The sequence below is a fragment of the Crocodylus siamensis genome, chromosome 6 (assembly GCF_052110815.1).
Source record: "Crocodylus siamensis isolate JL-2025a chromosome 6, ASM5211081v1, whole genome shotgun sequence".
Taxonomy (NCBI): domain Eukaryota; kingdom Metazoa; phylum Chordata; order Crocodylia; family Crocodylidae; genus Crocodylus; species Crocodylus siamensis.
In genome coordinates this window covers 73695278-73710728 of record NC_143400.1, presented here as the reverse complement: position 1 = coordinate 73710728, position 15451 = coordinate 73695278, and the positions used below count along the sequence as shown (strand labels likewise).

The window sequence follows — 15451 nt, the reverse complement described above, 5'->3', positions numbered from 1 at the left end:
AAACTATATGGGTACAGTGTAACTCTCTAGCAAGGCCATCTAGAGCAGTGGTCTCCAAACTTTTTTGATTATGCACCCCTATCAGTAAAACATTTTTGAGCACGCACCCCCAATTATATAAATAAATAGAAGTTCTAATATTTTCTTCCCACACCCCAATGGATTGTCTTGCGCACCCCCTTGGGGTGCGTGCACCCCACTTTGGAGACCACTGATCTAGAACACAGGCTTCACTCATTCTGACTTTCATAAAATGTATCCACACAAATTCCACATGTCTTCTACATATGATAACAGATTGCACCTCTGCAACATGGGGGTGATTACACCCTTAAGATCAGAGTAAAGTAGATTTCCCCCTGCTCTCCTGATCAATAACTCCATATCTTTAGGCATGCACAATTGAAGAGACCTACATAGCTTTTGTGGGCTAATATCTATCAAAATTACTTTCTGTTAAATAAGGATTTTATTCTATGAAGCCCCTCCAGGCTGCATAACGCATTGTTTTAAAATGTGAATTCCCTAAAATTGAAACTCTAACTGAAAAATCCTTGACTAGGAAAAATATTATTGTTCATGGTTATATTTTGGTCACTATCTTTTGCTCTAGAAAATAGATGGATTGCTGGATTGGTAAGAGGATATAGAGTATTTCACCATTAGGTCACTCAGTACTGATGGAATTTGACCCACATGCAGCAGTAGTTACCTAAAGTTGTTGACAGCTGGAGCGTGCACAATGGGTTATGTGGAATGAGTTCCTTGTCTCGTTCTAGTATGCAGCAGAAATGTATTTGTACTTTAAGGCCAACAGTCTCTACATCTGATAATAATATGTCACTTTTCTTTATAGTTTCAATAAAGGCCAAGGCATGGGTGAGAATGAAGAATTTATTACCACCTAAAGGTGTTCTCTCTCAGTTGGTATTACAAAATATTGGCAGGGTATTTGGGGAAAATTTGCAATGAGATCACCCAATTTCCTTGCCTGTTTCAAAAACAGTGAGTTTCATTTTCTAATGCAGTTAATGTGACCCTTTCATGTATGTTGACTCATCCTTTTTTGACCTTAGCCTGTGTGTTACTGATTACCAGCTAAGAAGTATTTAACTCCTTCAATTATTTGAAACCTGAATTGATGTTCAAGGTACTCAAGACCATGCAGAATTGAAACATATGATAAAAATCTTCATTCATCTCTTCACTGTTGGTTGATGGCATGCCAATTTTTATTACAAAAACAGTGGACATATACTGCTTCATACAAAATTTCACGTGGCCTGTTAAAACATCCACATTGGCCTCAAATTCTGTATTTCCTTCTGTTTAGTATTCATGATTACAAGCAGCCTACAGAGTACCTGTGGGCTGCTATGAAGACTGAGAAGGTGGAAATTGGAGAAATTAAAAATGTTTTGGGAAAATATGTATGCCAAAAGAATTATTCAATATTTTCATCAAATCTATTAAATCTGTTCTTTAAATAATGGAAAAGAAGTTACTGTGTCTATGAAATACAAATAATCTATTAAATACAACACCCAAAGAAGAGCAGACATTTTTCAGTCAACAAGATCTGCCACTTATTTTGGGAAGTAGGGAAGTAGATTGTTCTCAATCAGTGCCTTTCAAAGTATTTGTGGATAGACTTGCAGCAAGTAGGCTGTTGTTCATCTGCAGAATTCCCCAGGAATTAAAAATAAGCAAGCTAATCTTGTTTTCTGAACAAATAAAATAATTTCCTGATAACAAGGCTCCTGTGGGGTAACTGTACAAATAAGATCTCTGGGTGTAAGCAACTCCTACGACATGGAAATAAGATAAGTTGAGCTAAATTTAACTTCTATGTAATTTTAAGTTTCGGCAATTTAAGGTCAGTAAAAATGTTAAACATTAAGAAAGATGTTACATAATATATATATACACTGATGGGACTCACAGTAATTCAGAGTATATTGCCAACATGGAAGGAATTAGTAATACTTCTAACAAATGATGCCACAGGCCCAAGTTCTTTTCTAGTGACACACTAACTAACACAACGATAGCATTTTTTACCATTTACTGTGTGCTACATACAAGAGAGTTACTTGTATGATAGTGATATGGGGAACTTTATTTTTGATGAAGGAACATCCATATTGACACCTCCTGGAAACTCTTTGGCTGGGCTATGTGGTAATGTTGCTGGAGGCTCTGTTTTGCAAAGTTAACGTGGCCAAAATAAGAGATAGTATGGAGTTCTACCACTCCGAAGGAGCTAGCAGGGATATATCTTGCTGAGCCCTAGCTTTTACTTCCTTTGCTTCTCCCTGCTTGATGTAAGCACATTTCCATTTGAGATGGAAGGTGAGTGGGAGAAAATTAAGAATTTAAAGCTGTTTTTCCACAAAATCTGCAAAGGGCTAGTGCCTTCTCTTCCACCAGGATTAAGTTGGTACACGGTTTTCAGATATCAGCTTTGATGACGAAGACCTACACACCTTTTTAATGAGAAATGTCCTATGCCTCTGACCCTGACAGTGCAGTGGTAGGAGCAAGGCCAGTCACAATCTGTGCTGTTTTTAGCTATCAAATAACTTTCCAATAATTTTGAGCTAAGGTTTCAAGATAGGACCTTTATTTTTAATTCAGGCACTCCAAAGTTTTTAAAGGAAAGCTCTGTAATGTTACATAGTTTCATTTTTCAAGAACAGATATTGAAAAGCATTGGATTATTGATCACTCACCATACTATTGACTTGCAAAGTGAAGTTCTTTTGGAGTTGTGTCACTGTCATTTTATTATATAACAGAATTGGATCATTTCTGTCTTCAGGTTTAGTTGTAGCCTATGAATGATAATTACAGAAAATGACTGTATAAATGGAAGCATTTTATAGGAGCCACAGGAAAAGAAATTAAAAACAATATATAAAAAGGACTGATGGATGTTTGATCTGATACATTAATACATACGTGTGCTTTGTGCATAGTACACAATGGGTACAACTACAAGTTCCTTAATGCATTGTAATTATTGTACATTAAATTTAGTACTTGGATAACCAAGTACTAAATCAATGCGCAGTAGCTTGCAGTACTGTGCAGTAGCACCGGTGTATGGGTTTTTAGTGATGCTTACTGTACAGTAACTTATTACTACTGCAGAGTAGCATATTAGCATGGTTTTTGCCTGGCATGCTACTGCACAGGGTTATTAGGCTACTGTGCAGATAGTGTCTCATGTAGATGCGCCCAATGTAGCTAAGCACCTTGCATGTATACATGGCAGTATATGTTATAAGCACGACTCCAAAAAGAAACAAATTATATGGACTAAATCTTTATTAATACTACACATTAATATTACTCTATTAATACTTCTCCGTTTTCAACTGGCTTTGCATCATTGTGCCAATATTATAGCATCTACCAAACACTCCCTTAACTATTTAGATACCTTCAACCCCTTTTCTCACACAATAAATATCCTTAGTCCAGGTCCTTCAACAGCCATCTGGCACACAGTCTTTGTCCCCAGTGGTTCCTTTCTTCCCGTAGCATATTATGGGATGGTAGCTGGGACACCAGCCCCGAACACTGATTTAGAGGAGGAGGGTTTCAAAATGGTGGCAGCAGCATCCAGAATGAAGAAATCCTATGCAAGGCAGTCAGGGCGTTTGAGATCCCATACTGAGCTAATGGTCAGGTTAAGTCCTTCCAGTGCCTGGCACACCTTTTCCCTCCTCCTCCCCATCTCTGCTTAGGGTACCAAAATGCAGTATCAAGAGGGAGTGAAAAAATAATAAAAAAGAAATCAGCTATACCTCTGTTCTCTTCACTCCTATATTTTCACCTGCCCATACAGAAATCCTTTGTATTGATTTAAAAGGCAGGACAGAAACTAGTAGGCAGGCACTGCCCCTCTCCATCTCTCCAACATAGCCAAGTGCCTACCCAGTTGCAGCACTGAACAAGGAGGTGCTGTTTCTCTGCCCTTTGGCCTTCAGGGTGCTATAATATTGCTGACCCTCTGCCTCTTGTTATTGAGGCTTCTGCTATTGCATTTCAATCAGCAAAGAAGTATCGTCTGGCACGATCAGGACCCTGCCTCCCTTTCTTATTTGGCTATTGGAACGGTGAGATGACAAAATAGAAAACAGAGAGAACAGTGGGAACAGAGTGGTCTCACTAAAGGGATTATTTTATACAGGGTAGTACTTTCTACCACTTTCTGCGCTCAGTTTAGGATGTATGCTGCTATCAGCACAGCTAATTTGGGTAGAGAAGGAATGGCAAACTTTATCTATGCCATCATTTTTTAAATTAGAAACACATTCTCTCCCATCCCTGAGACTTTAAAATGATTTCCTTTTTACTGATTTTTTCACTCCCTTTTCCTGCTGCATTCCTTACTCTTGCTTACTCATTTGATATTTTTCTCTGCATTTTCTTTTTCACTTGTTTCCTCCAATGCAGTGCAGTGAAGACTCCCTTGTTTTCATGTTCAGTCTGTACACTTTTCAAATTTAAGTGAAGCAGGTTCAAAATTAGGCAACAGTAGCTTGCCCATCACTAAGTGTGGCCTATGCCAGTAGTGAGTGTTACATGTTTCAGATGTAGTTTTGCTTCTGATATTTCTTTTCACACCCTCAAACCTTTCCTCAGTAAATTTTTTTTCATTGAACATTTTTCCATCTTTGTTCTCAGCCCAAACCTGTGTTTGTCTGGAAAGTTAGAAAACAATCAAAATCTTCTGTTTATTTATGCAAAGGGCGAGAAGTCATAGTCTGACTAGGAAACACATACCCTTATTCACTGGTATAACTAAAAGATGCTGAAATTACAAAACTCAGCCCTGAGAGATCTGATAATCTGTAAGGGCCAAAAACTACTGCATGTTATATGACAGGGACAAGAATTGGTAACTGACTCTTCTGACAACCAGAAGTTAAGGAAGATGGCAGAAAAATGAGTGACCCTACAAACTGCTTTTTCTTAAACAGGTTATATGTAGGGGGTCTACTTTATTTGCAGTCTTGTGGTTTTCGCAGAAACCATGAAAAATAGTGTTGTCTGCAATTGCCAGAAAATATTGTGGTGACCGTTTCCCACAAAATCTACCTAAAAAAAATCTTTAAAAATTAGTTTTAGAATGTGTTAATGCTTACTGTAAGGCAAAGACAATGTGACAATCATTGCAGCCACAGATTAAGTTAGTTTATGTCACTAACAGACCGGAACTGAAGGAGTCAGTCAGTGAAGTGAAAATGTTTTTGTGCCATCTTTTAAGTTTAAACATGATACCAATGTCCCTTTGCCAGTCAGCAGCAAGAGGTAGGGCTGGCAGGAAATGCCAGCTCACTGCACTGGGACCAACCTGTGAAAACTGCTTTGTCTCACTGTGAGTTAAGTAGACCCCTAGTTACGTGAGAACCAAGTCTCCCTCTCTTTATCTACAGAAGCTATGATGGGTTGAAGTAAACACCCTGCTGGTTGGGAGCAAACAGATAGCTTATTTTTGTTTTCTTTTCTCAATAATAAGCACCTCCAAGGATATGGGAACCACATTTGAGTGTTGGGCTCCTGTACTGTGAAACAGAATTTGTCTGCATACTATCACCTTAGCTTTCACAGTTAAGGTAACCTGACAGTAAAGATAACTTGACAACTTGATGTGTAACTTGCTTTCCTGCATATCCCTGCATAGTCCCGTCACTTCAGAAGGAAGTCCGTTACTTAAATTCACAATAAAGAAATATTTCCTTACATTGGCAATTTCTTTCTCCAGCTGCATAACTCTTTCCATTTCTTTGGAAATCTGGAACTCATTGATGGGATAATTTCTTTCCTGAAGAATCAGCTTAGCTACAGAAATCATGAAAGCAACATAGGCTGAACACGCCTGCAGGGAGAAATAATAAATACTTTCAAGACAAACCTCTTCAGAGTACAGCATATCTTATGTGGGATATTTTAAAACTCTAATTTTGATTTGAATTAGTGTTCTGGACTCCTTTTTTTAGCCGCATTTATACAAATTCACTCTGAAAGACTCTTTACATAACAATGAAAAATTAACCTTAAATTGTTTCCTTTATTGAAATTGTTATATAGTTCCTTGCAATTAGGGGAAGCGTTCTAAAACTGTCTGTTCTGCTTTTATTACTTAAAATGATATATTTACTAGTCCATACTTAAATCCTACCACCCCTGAATCTTCATAAATTCTCTGAAATTTCCTAAGCAGATTATTTTAGTTAAAATTTCTGGGAAAGGTGATCCCAGAAACATGAAAATATGAATCCTAATGCTCTTTTATTCCTGTACTGGTGCTTTTTGGATATCATTTGACTACATGATTCATTGTAGTCAAATATCTACTATATCTTTCATGGGAATTTTATAGACCCCTGTGTGCTCAATAGTTTCCTCAGTCTACAGTGATACTTTCTAGCCTATTCTTTGGTATAGCTAACCACTATGTATTCATTATTCATGCATGCACATATTTCATATGAGCCCACAGACTCAGAGAATATTTTATATCATTTGCATAGAAACTATTCAACCAACAGTTTTGCAGCTCCTATTGGATTTACTTCATGGATGAGTCCTAAGGAATTCGGCAGAAAATGATAACCTTTCCATTGGTCTTTTTGGATCATTCAGCACAATTTAATAGCAATTAATAAAGATATCTTTAAAGCAGCTATAAATATATAAATAATGTGATTCTATAGTACTAAACTTTTATAGAATCCTGTTCTATAGAACTATTCCTATTAATTTTGGGGGCCTATTCCATAAAGGAACATGAGGTAGAAATGACATTACCATATGCTTTCTGGCAATTCCCATCCCTGATGAGAAACCCGGTTGCTACATGAGCCCTTTATGAAACCATGCCTCTGCTATTGCCATCTTCCCTGGGCCAATAATTCAGTACTGGCACCAGCTGTTATGCAATCTGGGCCTCAACCTGCAAAGTACTTCATGCATCCTGTATAGCATTGACCATTGAATCCACTGAGAACTGGTGACAGCACCTCTCAGGATTGGGCTATCAAAGATACTTCTTCTCAGTGTCTTGAGCTGTATAAGAACACTTCAACAGAGAGGAAATGGGCTGAAGTTCCTGATCACTAAAATGACAAGTAACAAAGAGGGTCCCTGTCAAACCTATGAATACTTCAAGAGTATCAGCATCTGTCCACAGACTGTTAAACTTTCCATGGGGCGTAATTCAAAATCCACTGAAATTAGTAGGAGCCTGCTGATTCTGTAACTTGGAGATCACTGCATACACCTCCCTGGGTCAATCAGAACAGCCAAAAGATAAAATCAACTGATCTCTAGATATAACTCATAAATAGGTCCTAGTTATTGTGCAGTCATCTCAAAGGCCATGCAGGGGTCAAAATCACTGCATCAACAATTATTAATTAACAATTTATGAGCAGCAATTTTTTAAAAATAAAAAACCCTCACACACATACTTATAGCATGAGAAATATTCCTGATACAGATGAAAACATTCAGGTTAAAGTATAGTAGACAGATGTCTTCTTTGCTACATAAAGCTCAAGGATAGAAGTAAAATGACACAGCAGGAATCAGAGCCAAGAAACGGCTGCTAGCAAAGAAGAGGTTCTGCAGTAGGAAGAGACTCCTTCTTTTGAAGCATTCATGCCTGTGGCAATATTTATTTTAGACTCTGTCTTCTCAGCGCGTGGTTTTGGCACCATTAAGAGACTTGCTTTTAAAAGAAACTTTCTCCACTCTCTAGTGTTAAGATGCTTAAAGTCTTGGATGAACTTTGTTTCTTAGTTCATTTTTAAGTTGACCCCATGTAATTTGCTTATTAAGTTCAATATCATGACTTAAATTCTAAAACCAAGTAACTTAGAAGCATAAGTCCTAACAAATGTTTTTAGTGTATTGATTGTCATGATGCAAATATATTTTTGGTTAATATTTCAGGAATTTGGGTTATATATTAACAAAAGACCACTGTAAAAATTGATGTTTTTCAAATCTGATGAATCAGTGGTCCTTCTTATCCTCTTTCTTGCAAATAATGGTCAGTTCCAGTGAAGCCAATAGCACTACACAAGTGTAAAATCTTTGTAAAATCCGAGAAAGGCTTGTAGAGAGAGAGATCATATGAAAATTCTAGTAACAGTCATCATTCTATACAAAGTCATCAACAGTCAACAACCATTTCTTCACATAAATTACTTTCTGATAGGCCAGAAGATTGTGATATTGGTGTAAAAACCATGTTTTTTGTGCTATATTTGTACAATTCTTAGCATAATGGGGCCTGGGATTCCTAAATGCTATGGTAAATAATAATATTATCCAATTTTTGACTGGAGTTCCTAAGCACTGTGGTAGTATAATAAAAGGTAAACCAAAAGGTTAAGGTGTTAGTGGTTATCTTTATAGGTATGTAAACTGTAATTAAAACTAATCAGTATAAATCATGGCATTAACCATTAGCATGTCAGTAAAATACCAACCAAACAAATACACAATAACATGTTTCTCATGACTTCTGCATTCAATTACAAGGTAGAAAACTGGCTAATTAAAGACACAATGTTAGCTTTTAGTAAATGCCTATACTTAACCTTGTGAAGATTCTCCTAATGCACACCTATTGTTGACAGTGAGAGATATACAGTTCCAGTACTAAGATGTTAATTGAAGTATGCTAGCATGATAAGTAAACATGAATTAAAGAAGATCAGATGGAACTATGGTTTAGCGTCTAAGCTTCAGTTTACCAGATAGCCAGGGAATCTACGATAATTTCAGAACCTCTCCAGAGAAATTATGCGTTGGAATAGCTCTGAGTGGTTTCCTTTTGTTTTCTCCTCTTTATCCCAGTGGTTCTCAACTATTTTTAACTTAAGACTATGTTAGAATCATGGCACCCATTGGAATATACCAGCTCTTAGCTTCAACTCATCTCTTGAATACGGAAAAAGTAACAGAGCAAGTAGTTTGCTACAAAGAACTCAAAAAGACCACAACAGATCAAAATGGTTTTAACATTACTGATCCCTGTTTGAAATCTCTGGGGTTATTTTGTGAATCATGTAGGTGTTTGCACATCTAACAGTGCTAATATTGTGCAGCACCTCACAGCACCCATAAAGGATCTCAACCAAGGGCACACTGAGAATCACAGCTTTATCCAATTCAACATGCCAGGTAATACTGAAGCTTTCAATAATTTTTCGAAGTGGTAAAATGATACCTGTGTTCTTAATAACCCTATGTTCAAAATTCAGCACAAATAATTCACAAATTCTAAGAAGCTGGTAGCACAGCCATTACATCTAACCTCTACTGACACCCTAGATTCATTCCAACCTGGGTTCATCTCATATGTTGTAATTCAGAAATGGCCTATGTTGCTCTGATGAGACAACCTCCTTATAATGGAGAAGAGGTATTACAACAATACTGATGCTTAATCTTACTGCATTAGGTGCTTTTGGTCCCCCCCAGTTATGAATAACCCCACTTCATTTATGAGTCCTGGAATAACAACCTAAGTTGGTTATATTAATTTAGGCACTGGGCTATAAATATATTAGGGGTGTGCACCAGGAACTGGGAGAATGTCTATTCACCAGGGCGCCCCAAAGTCTAACAGTACAAACTCCAGGAAGACTGCTTTAGACTGGACATAAGGAAAAACTTCTTTACCATCCAAGTTTCCAAAGTCTGGAACAGAAGCAGCTACTCGAGACACCTCTAAGGCACATCTGGATGCTTATCTTGCTGGGATCATTTGACTGCAGCTGACTTCCTGCACCTTGGGCGGGGGGCTGGACCCAATTATCTTGTGAGGTCCCTTCCAGCCCTAATGCCTATGAAATCTATGAATATTCCTCAAAGACTTCCAAAAGCATCATGTCAAGCAGCAGCTCTTTCTCCACAGGAGCTGACATATATACTCTCTACAAGGATTCACCCTGCTATAGCTCTTCTGTGATATTTATATTAGCTAGTTTTGGCAATCATGAAGCAATACTGGCCCTATATCTTTCCCTCCAGCAGAGATATCATTGTCTCAGTGACTTCCTAAGTCTGTATCAGGAACTGGAGCTTGAATTCCCAACTGCTGCCTATGAATACATGCAGAAAAATGGAAGCAAGTTAATAACCTTCACTGCACTCCTACTCTTCATCTTCACAGCCCTTTTTCCCACCCTCAACTCTTGTTTATTTCTATTTGTCTCTTACTTGCTAACCTGGCTCTGCAATACTCCTTTCATTTTCTACATTTGCTCTTGATTTAATTCTTTTCTTTATGCTTCTCTCTCCTTAGAAGAACAACTCTGTTCTCTCTGCCAAGTATTCTTACACTCTCTTCTCTTTCATGATAATACTGAGTTTTAAAATGAAATTGGTCTGAACTCCTTACACTGAGCTTCCTGCAAGTTATGTTTTTTTCTGGAGCTTAGGTCAGAAGCTCTTTGTGGCAGGGACTGTTCTCTCTTAAGTATTGTCTATGCACATCTTCATCATCCGATATATGTAGGGATCAATCAAAATTGCAGCAGAAGTGCGTTGTGCAGCAGCTCCTTTAATGTTGCAGTTTCCTGGACACGCTCCCTTCCCTCCCTCTCCACCACTGAGTATCCTTGCTGTTTGCTCCTATTCAGCACCCAAGTGAAAAACATGGTTTTAAATAGGGTGTGGTTTTTGCCTCCCAGCTGGTCAGCAACAAACAGTGGGATCATTGAGGCCCCTTGGTCAATCAGTGGCAGGAGGCAAAAACCACGCCATATTTAAAATCCTGGGAAAATCCCTGCCAATCAGAAGTGAGTGGTGAGCAGTTAATGGTGGGGCTCCTCCACTGATGGTGGGGTGGGCGGGCATGGGGGAAACTGCAAGATTAATGGAGCTAGCATGCAGCGCACTTCCACCTCGATTTTGGTAGGTCCTTAGATATATGTGTGAACCTTGAGAGTTGAGGTCGGAGCTTAAGTTACAATTTACCAGCCACAGCTTACCTCCTTGTATGCTCCAGTGCATTCATAGTAGTCACGAGAAGGCAGGCCAAGCCCTGGTTGATCAATCTGTAGGAACATTTTAAAAAGTTAGCTGGCAGAGAAAATGGTGCAACACTGTGGAAAGCCAAAGTCCTGGAGAGCAGGGACTAAGAGTGCTAATCTCTGCTTCTGATCAATGAGAGTGAATTCTTGCTGATCATAACAAATTTGAAGGCTGACTCACAGGCTTTCTTGTTTTCTGTCCTATTTTTCTTCTTTATTTTTCCCCTTTGTCTCAGTAATTTCCTTCTGCTCCTGCCCTATGTACTGTCCAGTCCATTGTAACAGCATGTCTTTGCAAGTAAGTAGCCAATGCAATCAGTGGACAAACATAACTTCCACAGAGACACAAAAGTTACAGGGTGTTTTTTGTTAATGTGTGCAGAACAGACCACATTCACCCTCCTAGATGAAAGGCTGGATTCACCTGAGGGTGGCAGTGTGATCACCAAAGAAAGCTGGGCCATAGTGGGATTCACCTTTTATGCCATCAGCCTCCCTTGGATATTGTGCTGAGAGGGATCATCTTCATTTTATAGCAATGGCAAGCTGCATAGCATCGTGGATGCTGCCTTCAAATGTGCTCCAGGATCACCCCATAACCTGAATGCCTTGGCCAGCTTCCTCCTCTACCTGTCCTTGCCCACTTTCAGAGCTCTGTCGGCAGACTGCAGATCCATAATGGAGTAATACATACAGCTGTAACACCCTTCAGGCTGGGTGATCTGTCATGGGTTGGGCAGCCCTCATTAGGGTACTCTGTGGTGTGTGGTGAGCCAACAAGAAAATACATTGTTTTCATGCATATACAAATTACATCGGTGTCGTGTTCACTGTAGGTTTCAAAACCCCTCAGACAATGGGAAGTAGCAATTAATTGGTGCAAGAACTAAAGGATAAAGCTATATACTCTGAGAATGGAAAGACATGTCTGTTTCAGAACAAGAAACACTGTTAAATGTAAGGGCTACAGAAATTTATAATGATGTTTTGCTGCTGTTTAACTACCTAAATTCAATTTCCTGACCAACTTTTTTATAGTAGTATTTTATTGCACTTGAAGGATCAGGAATGCCAGACCATTGAGACAAACTTACATGAATGATGTGCGTTGTGGAGTTCTTATCATCTGTCCCAACAAAAAAATTTATGAGGACCTTTTTCCCATACTTAGCATTTAGTTGTGCAATAGCTGTCTCAGCTGTCCAGTTTACACCTAAAGAATTGAACAATGAACTTAGTCTTGATACTTTTGGAAATAATGAAAAATACAATCAAGACGTTTTAACAGAAAGATAAATAGAAAAGCTTGTCCTACCATAGACAGCTTCCCAGTTAAGTGTTGCAACAGGCCATTCAAAGACGGTTGGCAATATATCAATTAAAGGTTTTCCACCTCTGTTATCAATAGCAGCTTTTGAAAATAATAGAAGTTGGTTAAATATTAGTTATATGAATATTTTAACCATGTAAACACTATGCTGCCTTTTATAAAGTAAAGTTCCCTGTTTCTGTGACTGCACCTGAAAAACTTTCCCTGCAACCAAGCATCCATCCTCACCATCTCCAGTGCTGGAGGACAGTAGTCCAGAATCAATGGGCACCTATACATGTTCATTGAGGCTGTTCCAAAGTGCTGGAATTGATTGAGTCTGCTGAAGCATGATAATTACCATGCCCCTCTTCCACCTCCCTGGGAACATGTGTATAAACATCCTAAGATTTTATATTTAAAACTACTTCTCATGATTGCAAACAATGCCCAACCCCTTAAAAAGGCGAAACAATGTCAATTTAAGTAGCGTTGTCTTCCTGAGTCTGCCTAGAGCTTTAAACAATTGTTCCAAGTCACACTACTTAGCTCAGGAAACTCTGAAATCTAATGATGACAATTCATATGATAATATAACTAACTTTCCCTGCCCGTTATTTTAGCATTATTCCAAACTCTCCCCCCCACCCAATGTCTTCTGTATATCCAAAGTCCCAACTGTCCTGAAGCTACTAATTTGCATGGTACAATTTTTATTTGCCAGAATAAAAGTCTGCAGCACCCTGAATACTGAAAAGGAAAGACCAGAGGGAAACAACTCATTTAATGCCAAAATTAATAATACAAGAACTACTGTGTACTGATTTGCATTATTTATATGCATATTTAATTCTACAAAACCTACGTATTTTAGTTTACAGGAAGTTGAGTCAGAACTTCCCAGCTGCTTCAGAAAAATACCACATAAGCCAATGGAGTCTTTGTAGTAGAATTTAGGAACAGATGAATTAGATGTATGACATTTATAAATCTTATGTGTAGTAATTTGTGGATAAACTTACTTTCATTTATACACGATCTATACAGAGTTTTTGCTTTCTGCACTGCTGCTATGTTGTTATTGCTTGGCTTGTCAAGGACATCTAAAACAAACAGAGAATAATTACATGCAATACCTTACAGCATCAGATCTGCATGCAAGGAGACCAGAAGAAACTATGGAGGAAGTCAGCTGGGGGCACAGAAAATGGAGGATCTATAGCTCTGCACCATGCCCCTTGTTCTTCTCAAGTCTCTTTACTTCAGGTCCAAAGGAACAAGGCTCCGGAGGTACCATGTTTGAGTGGGGAGGTGCTTTGGATCACCTCTCCCCAGCCCACAGGTGTTTCCAATCATGTTTATATGCTATAGAGTTGCACAACAACCCCAGCCTGACTGCTGAGGGACTGTTTGCAGAGATTAAAGATTCTGGGTAGGTAGGTTTAGAGATGAAGCCTGAGGAACAGTATAGAGGCACTGAGTGTCTGTGAAAATAAACCTGATTCACACAGATGCTATTAGGTATGCAAACATGGCAAGTCTTAATTCCAGGATGCTTTGTGCAGGGGAGGACAGGATGTAGCTCCCAAAGAAAGGATTGGAAGAACATGCCCCTGTTCAAACTCAGGGAGTTTCTTAACTCTCATGCATTTTTCCTTTCGTGGGAGATGATACGGCCCACAGTCCTGAATTTGCTCTTGGTACTTTGTGATACATTGTGAAAACGGAATGGTGATATGCCTTTGGTCTTAGTAGCTAAAATGTGTCTGCTTGTTAGGCAATAGCTGAAGGAATACAGACATGCAGATTGTAAGGCTGGCAAAGAGCAACTTCCAGCATGTGGAAGAGTTCTGATTAGCTTGGCTACAAGGAGACTCCTTTTTTCGTCATTTAGTACAGCTGCCACCTGTAGCTCATGAGGGTAATGATTTGGTTTCAGCTGTTGTAATATCCAGATAGATACAAAAAGAGTACAGTCATCATAGGGGTCAGGTCTGGACAAACATGCTCCAGTGCTCAAAAGCATAACTCCTAAAGCTCAAATTATTATCCAAGCAAATAGTTCAGGGATAAGAACTGAATAGAGAAGACATTCGATTTCTCAGTTAGATAACAGGTTTTGTTATGATTACATATACGCCATGGAAGAAGCTTTATATAGTCCATAGAAATAAACTCCACTGACCTTTCAGAACAACTTCTAGTTCATCTCTTAAAATGTCAAAGTTACTATAACGGGAGCTTGTCTCTGGAATGACCTTCCTCTTTAGCCATCCTCCACAGGCATATTGGTAAAAATCTTTACAAGGCTCTGCAGTGGTGTCCATGTTTTCAATGATTCGGGCTGCTGTAGGGTGAAACAGAGCAACACATGAAAAAACCACAGGTAAAAGAAATATATAATAAATATGGAATTCTAATTTGGAAAGGAACCAATAAACCTCCTGTGGTTAAGATACTCTCAAAACAATTCTCCCCTCCCCTAAATATCCAAAACATCTTTTTTGCATCAAATGAAAGCTAGGAAGTCTTTTTATAATACTTAATATACAGAAAACAGCTAAGTCATCCATACGAAAGCTTGTGGGGAGGTGAAAATGATTATTTCCATTTTATCAATAGGGACTCTTAGATACAGCTTATTCATGGCCAAATTATGAGTCTGCAACCCTCTTCCCTCCCCACTTCTGCACAAATTCCCAAGCTTGGGCACATCCCTTGAGACCATACACAGAAATGTATGCTCCATTTCATGATTTATACTCTAATTCACTAAATAGAAATTATCTGATGTTATTTTTCACAGAAAGGTGTTTTATACTAAAAGAGAAATGGGAAAGAATCCACACTGTTGGGAGAAAACAGTCTAAAGCAGCACTCTAGTACTTAAAGAAATTTAAAAAATTAGATAATGCTCATTAATGCTAATCAATTGAGAAAAATCAAAACAACACTTAGAAACCCCAGTTCTTTCAGTGTCATCTTTCACTAAGCCAAATACTGAAATAACAACATTTTAGTTGCCAATGGTTTCTAATGAGAAAACTGATACTTTCAGTCTAACTTAGCATTGTGATTA

At 38.4% G+C, this 15451-nt stretch overlaps 1 protein-coding gene across 5 annotated transcripts in view; it reads right to left on the bottom strand.

Moving 5' to 3' along the window:
• The window catches only part of MME (membrane metalloendopeptidase), a 74477-nt gene that overhangs the window by 36354 nt on the left and 22672 nt on the right, over positions 1-15451 (bottom strand). For all 5 annotated transcript variants that reach the window (XM_090053013.1, XM_090053010.1, XM_090053015.1 and 2 more), the window contains exons 4-10: positions 14558-14719; positions 13395-13475; positions 12379-12474; positions 12158-12276; positions 11022-11087; positions 5756-5890; positions 2733-2834 (exon numbers count right to left, since the gene is read on the bottom strand). In XM_090053013.1, the coding sequence (XP_089909139.1) occupies positions 2733-2834; positions 5756-5890; positions 11022-11087; positions 12158-12276; positions 12379-12474; positions 13395-13475; positions 14558-14719 (761 nt within the window). The remainder of the gene's footprint in view (positions 1-2732; positions 2835-5755; positions 5891-11021; positions 11088-12157; positions 12277-12378; positions 12475-13394; positions 13476-14557; positions 14720-15451) is intronic.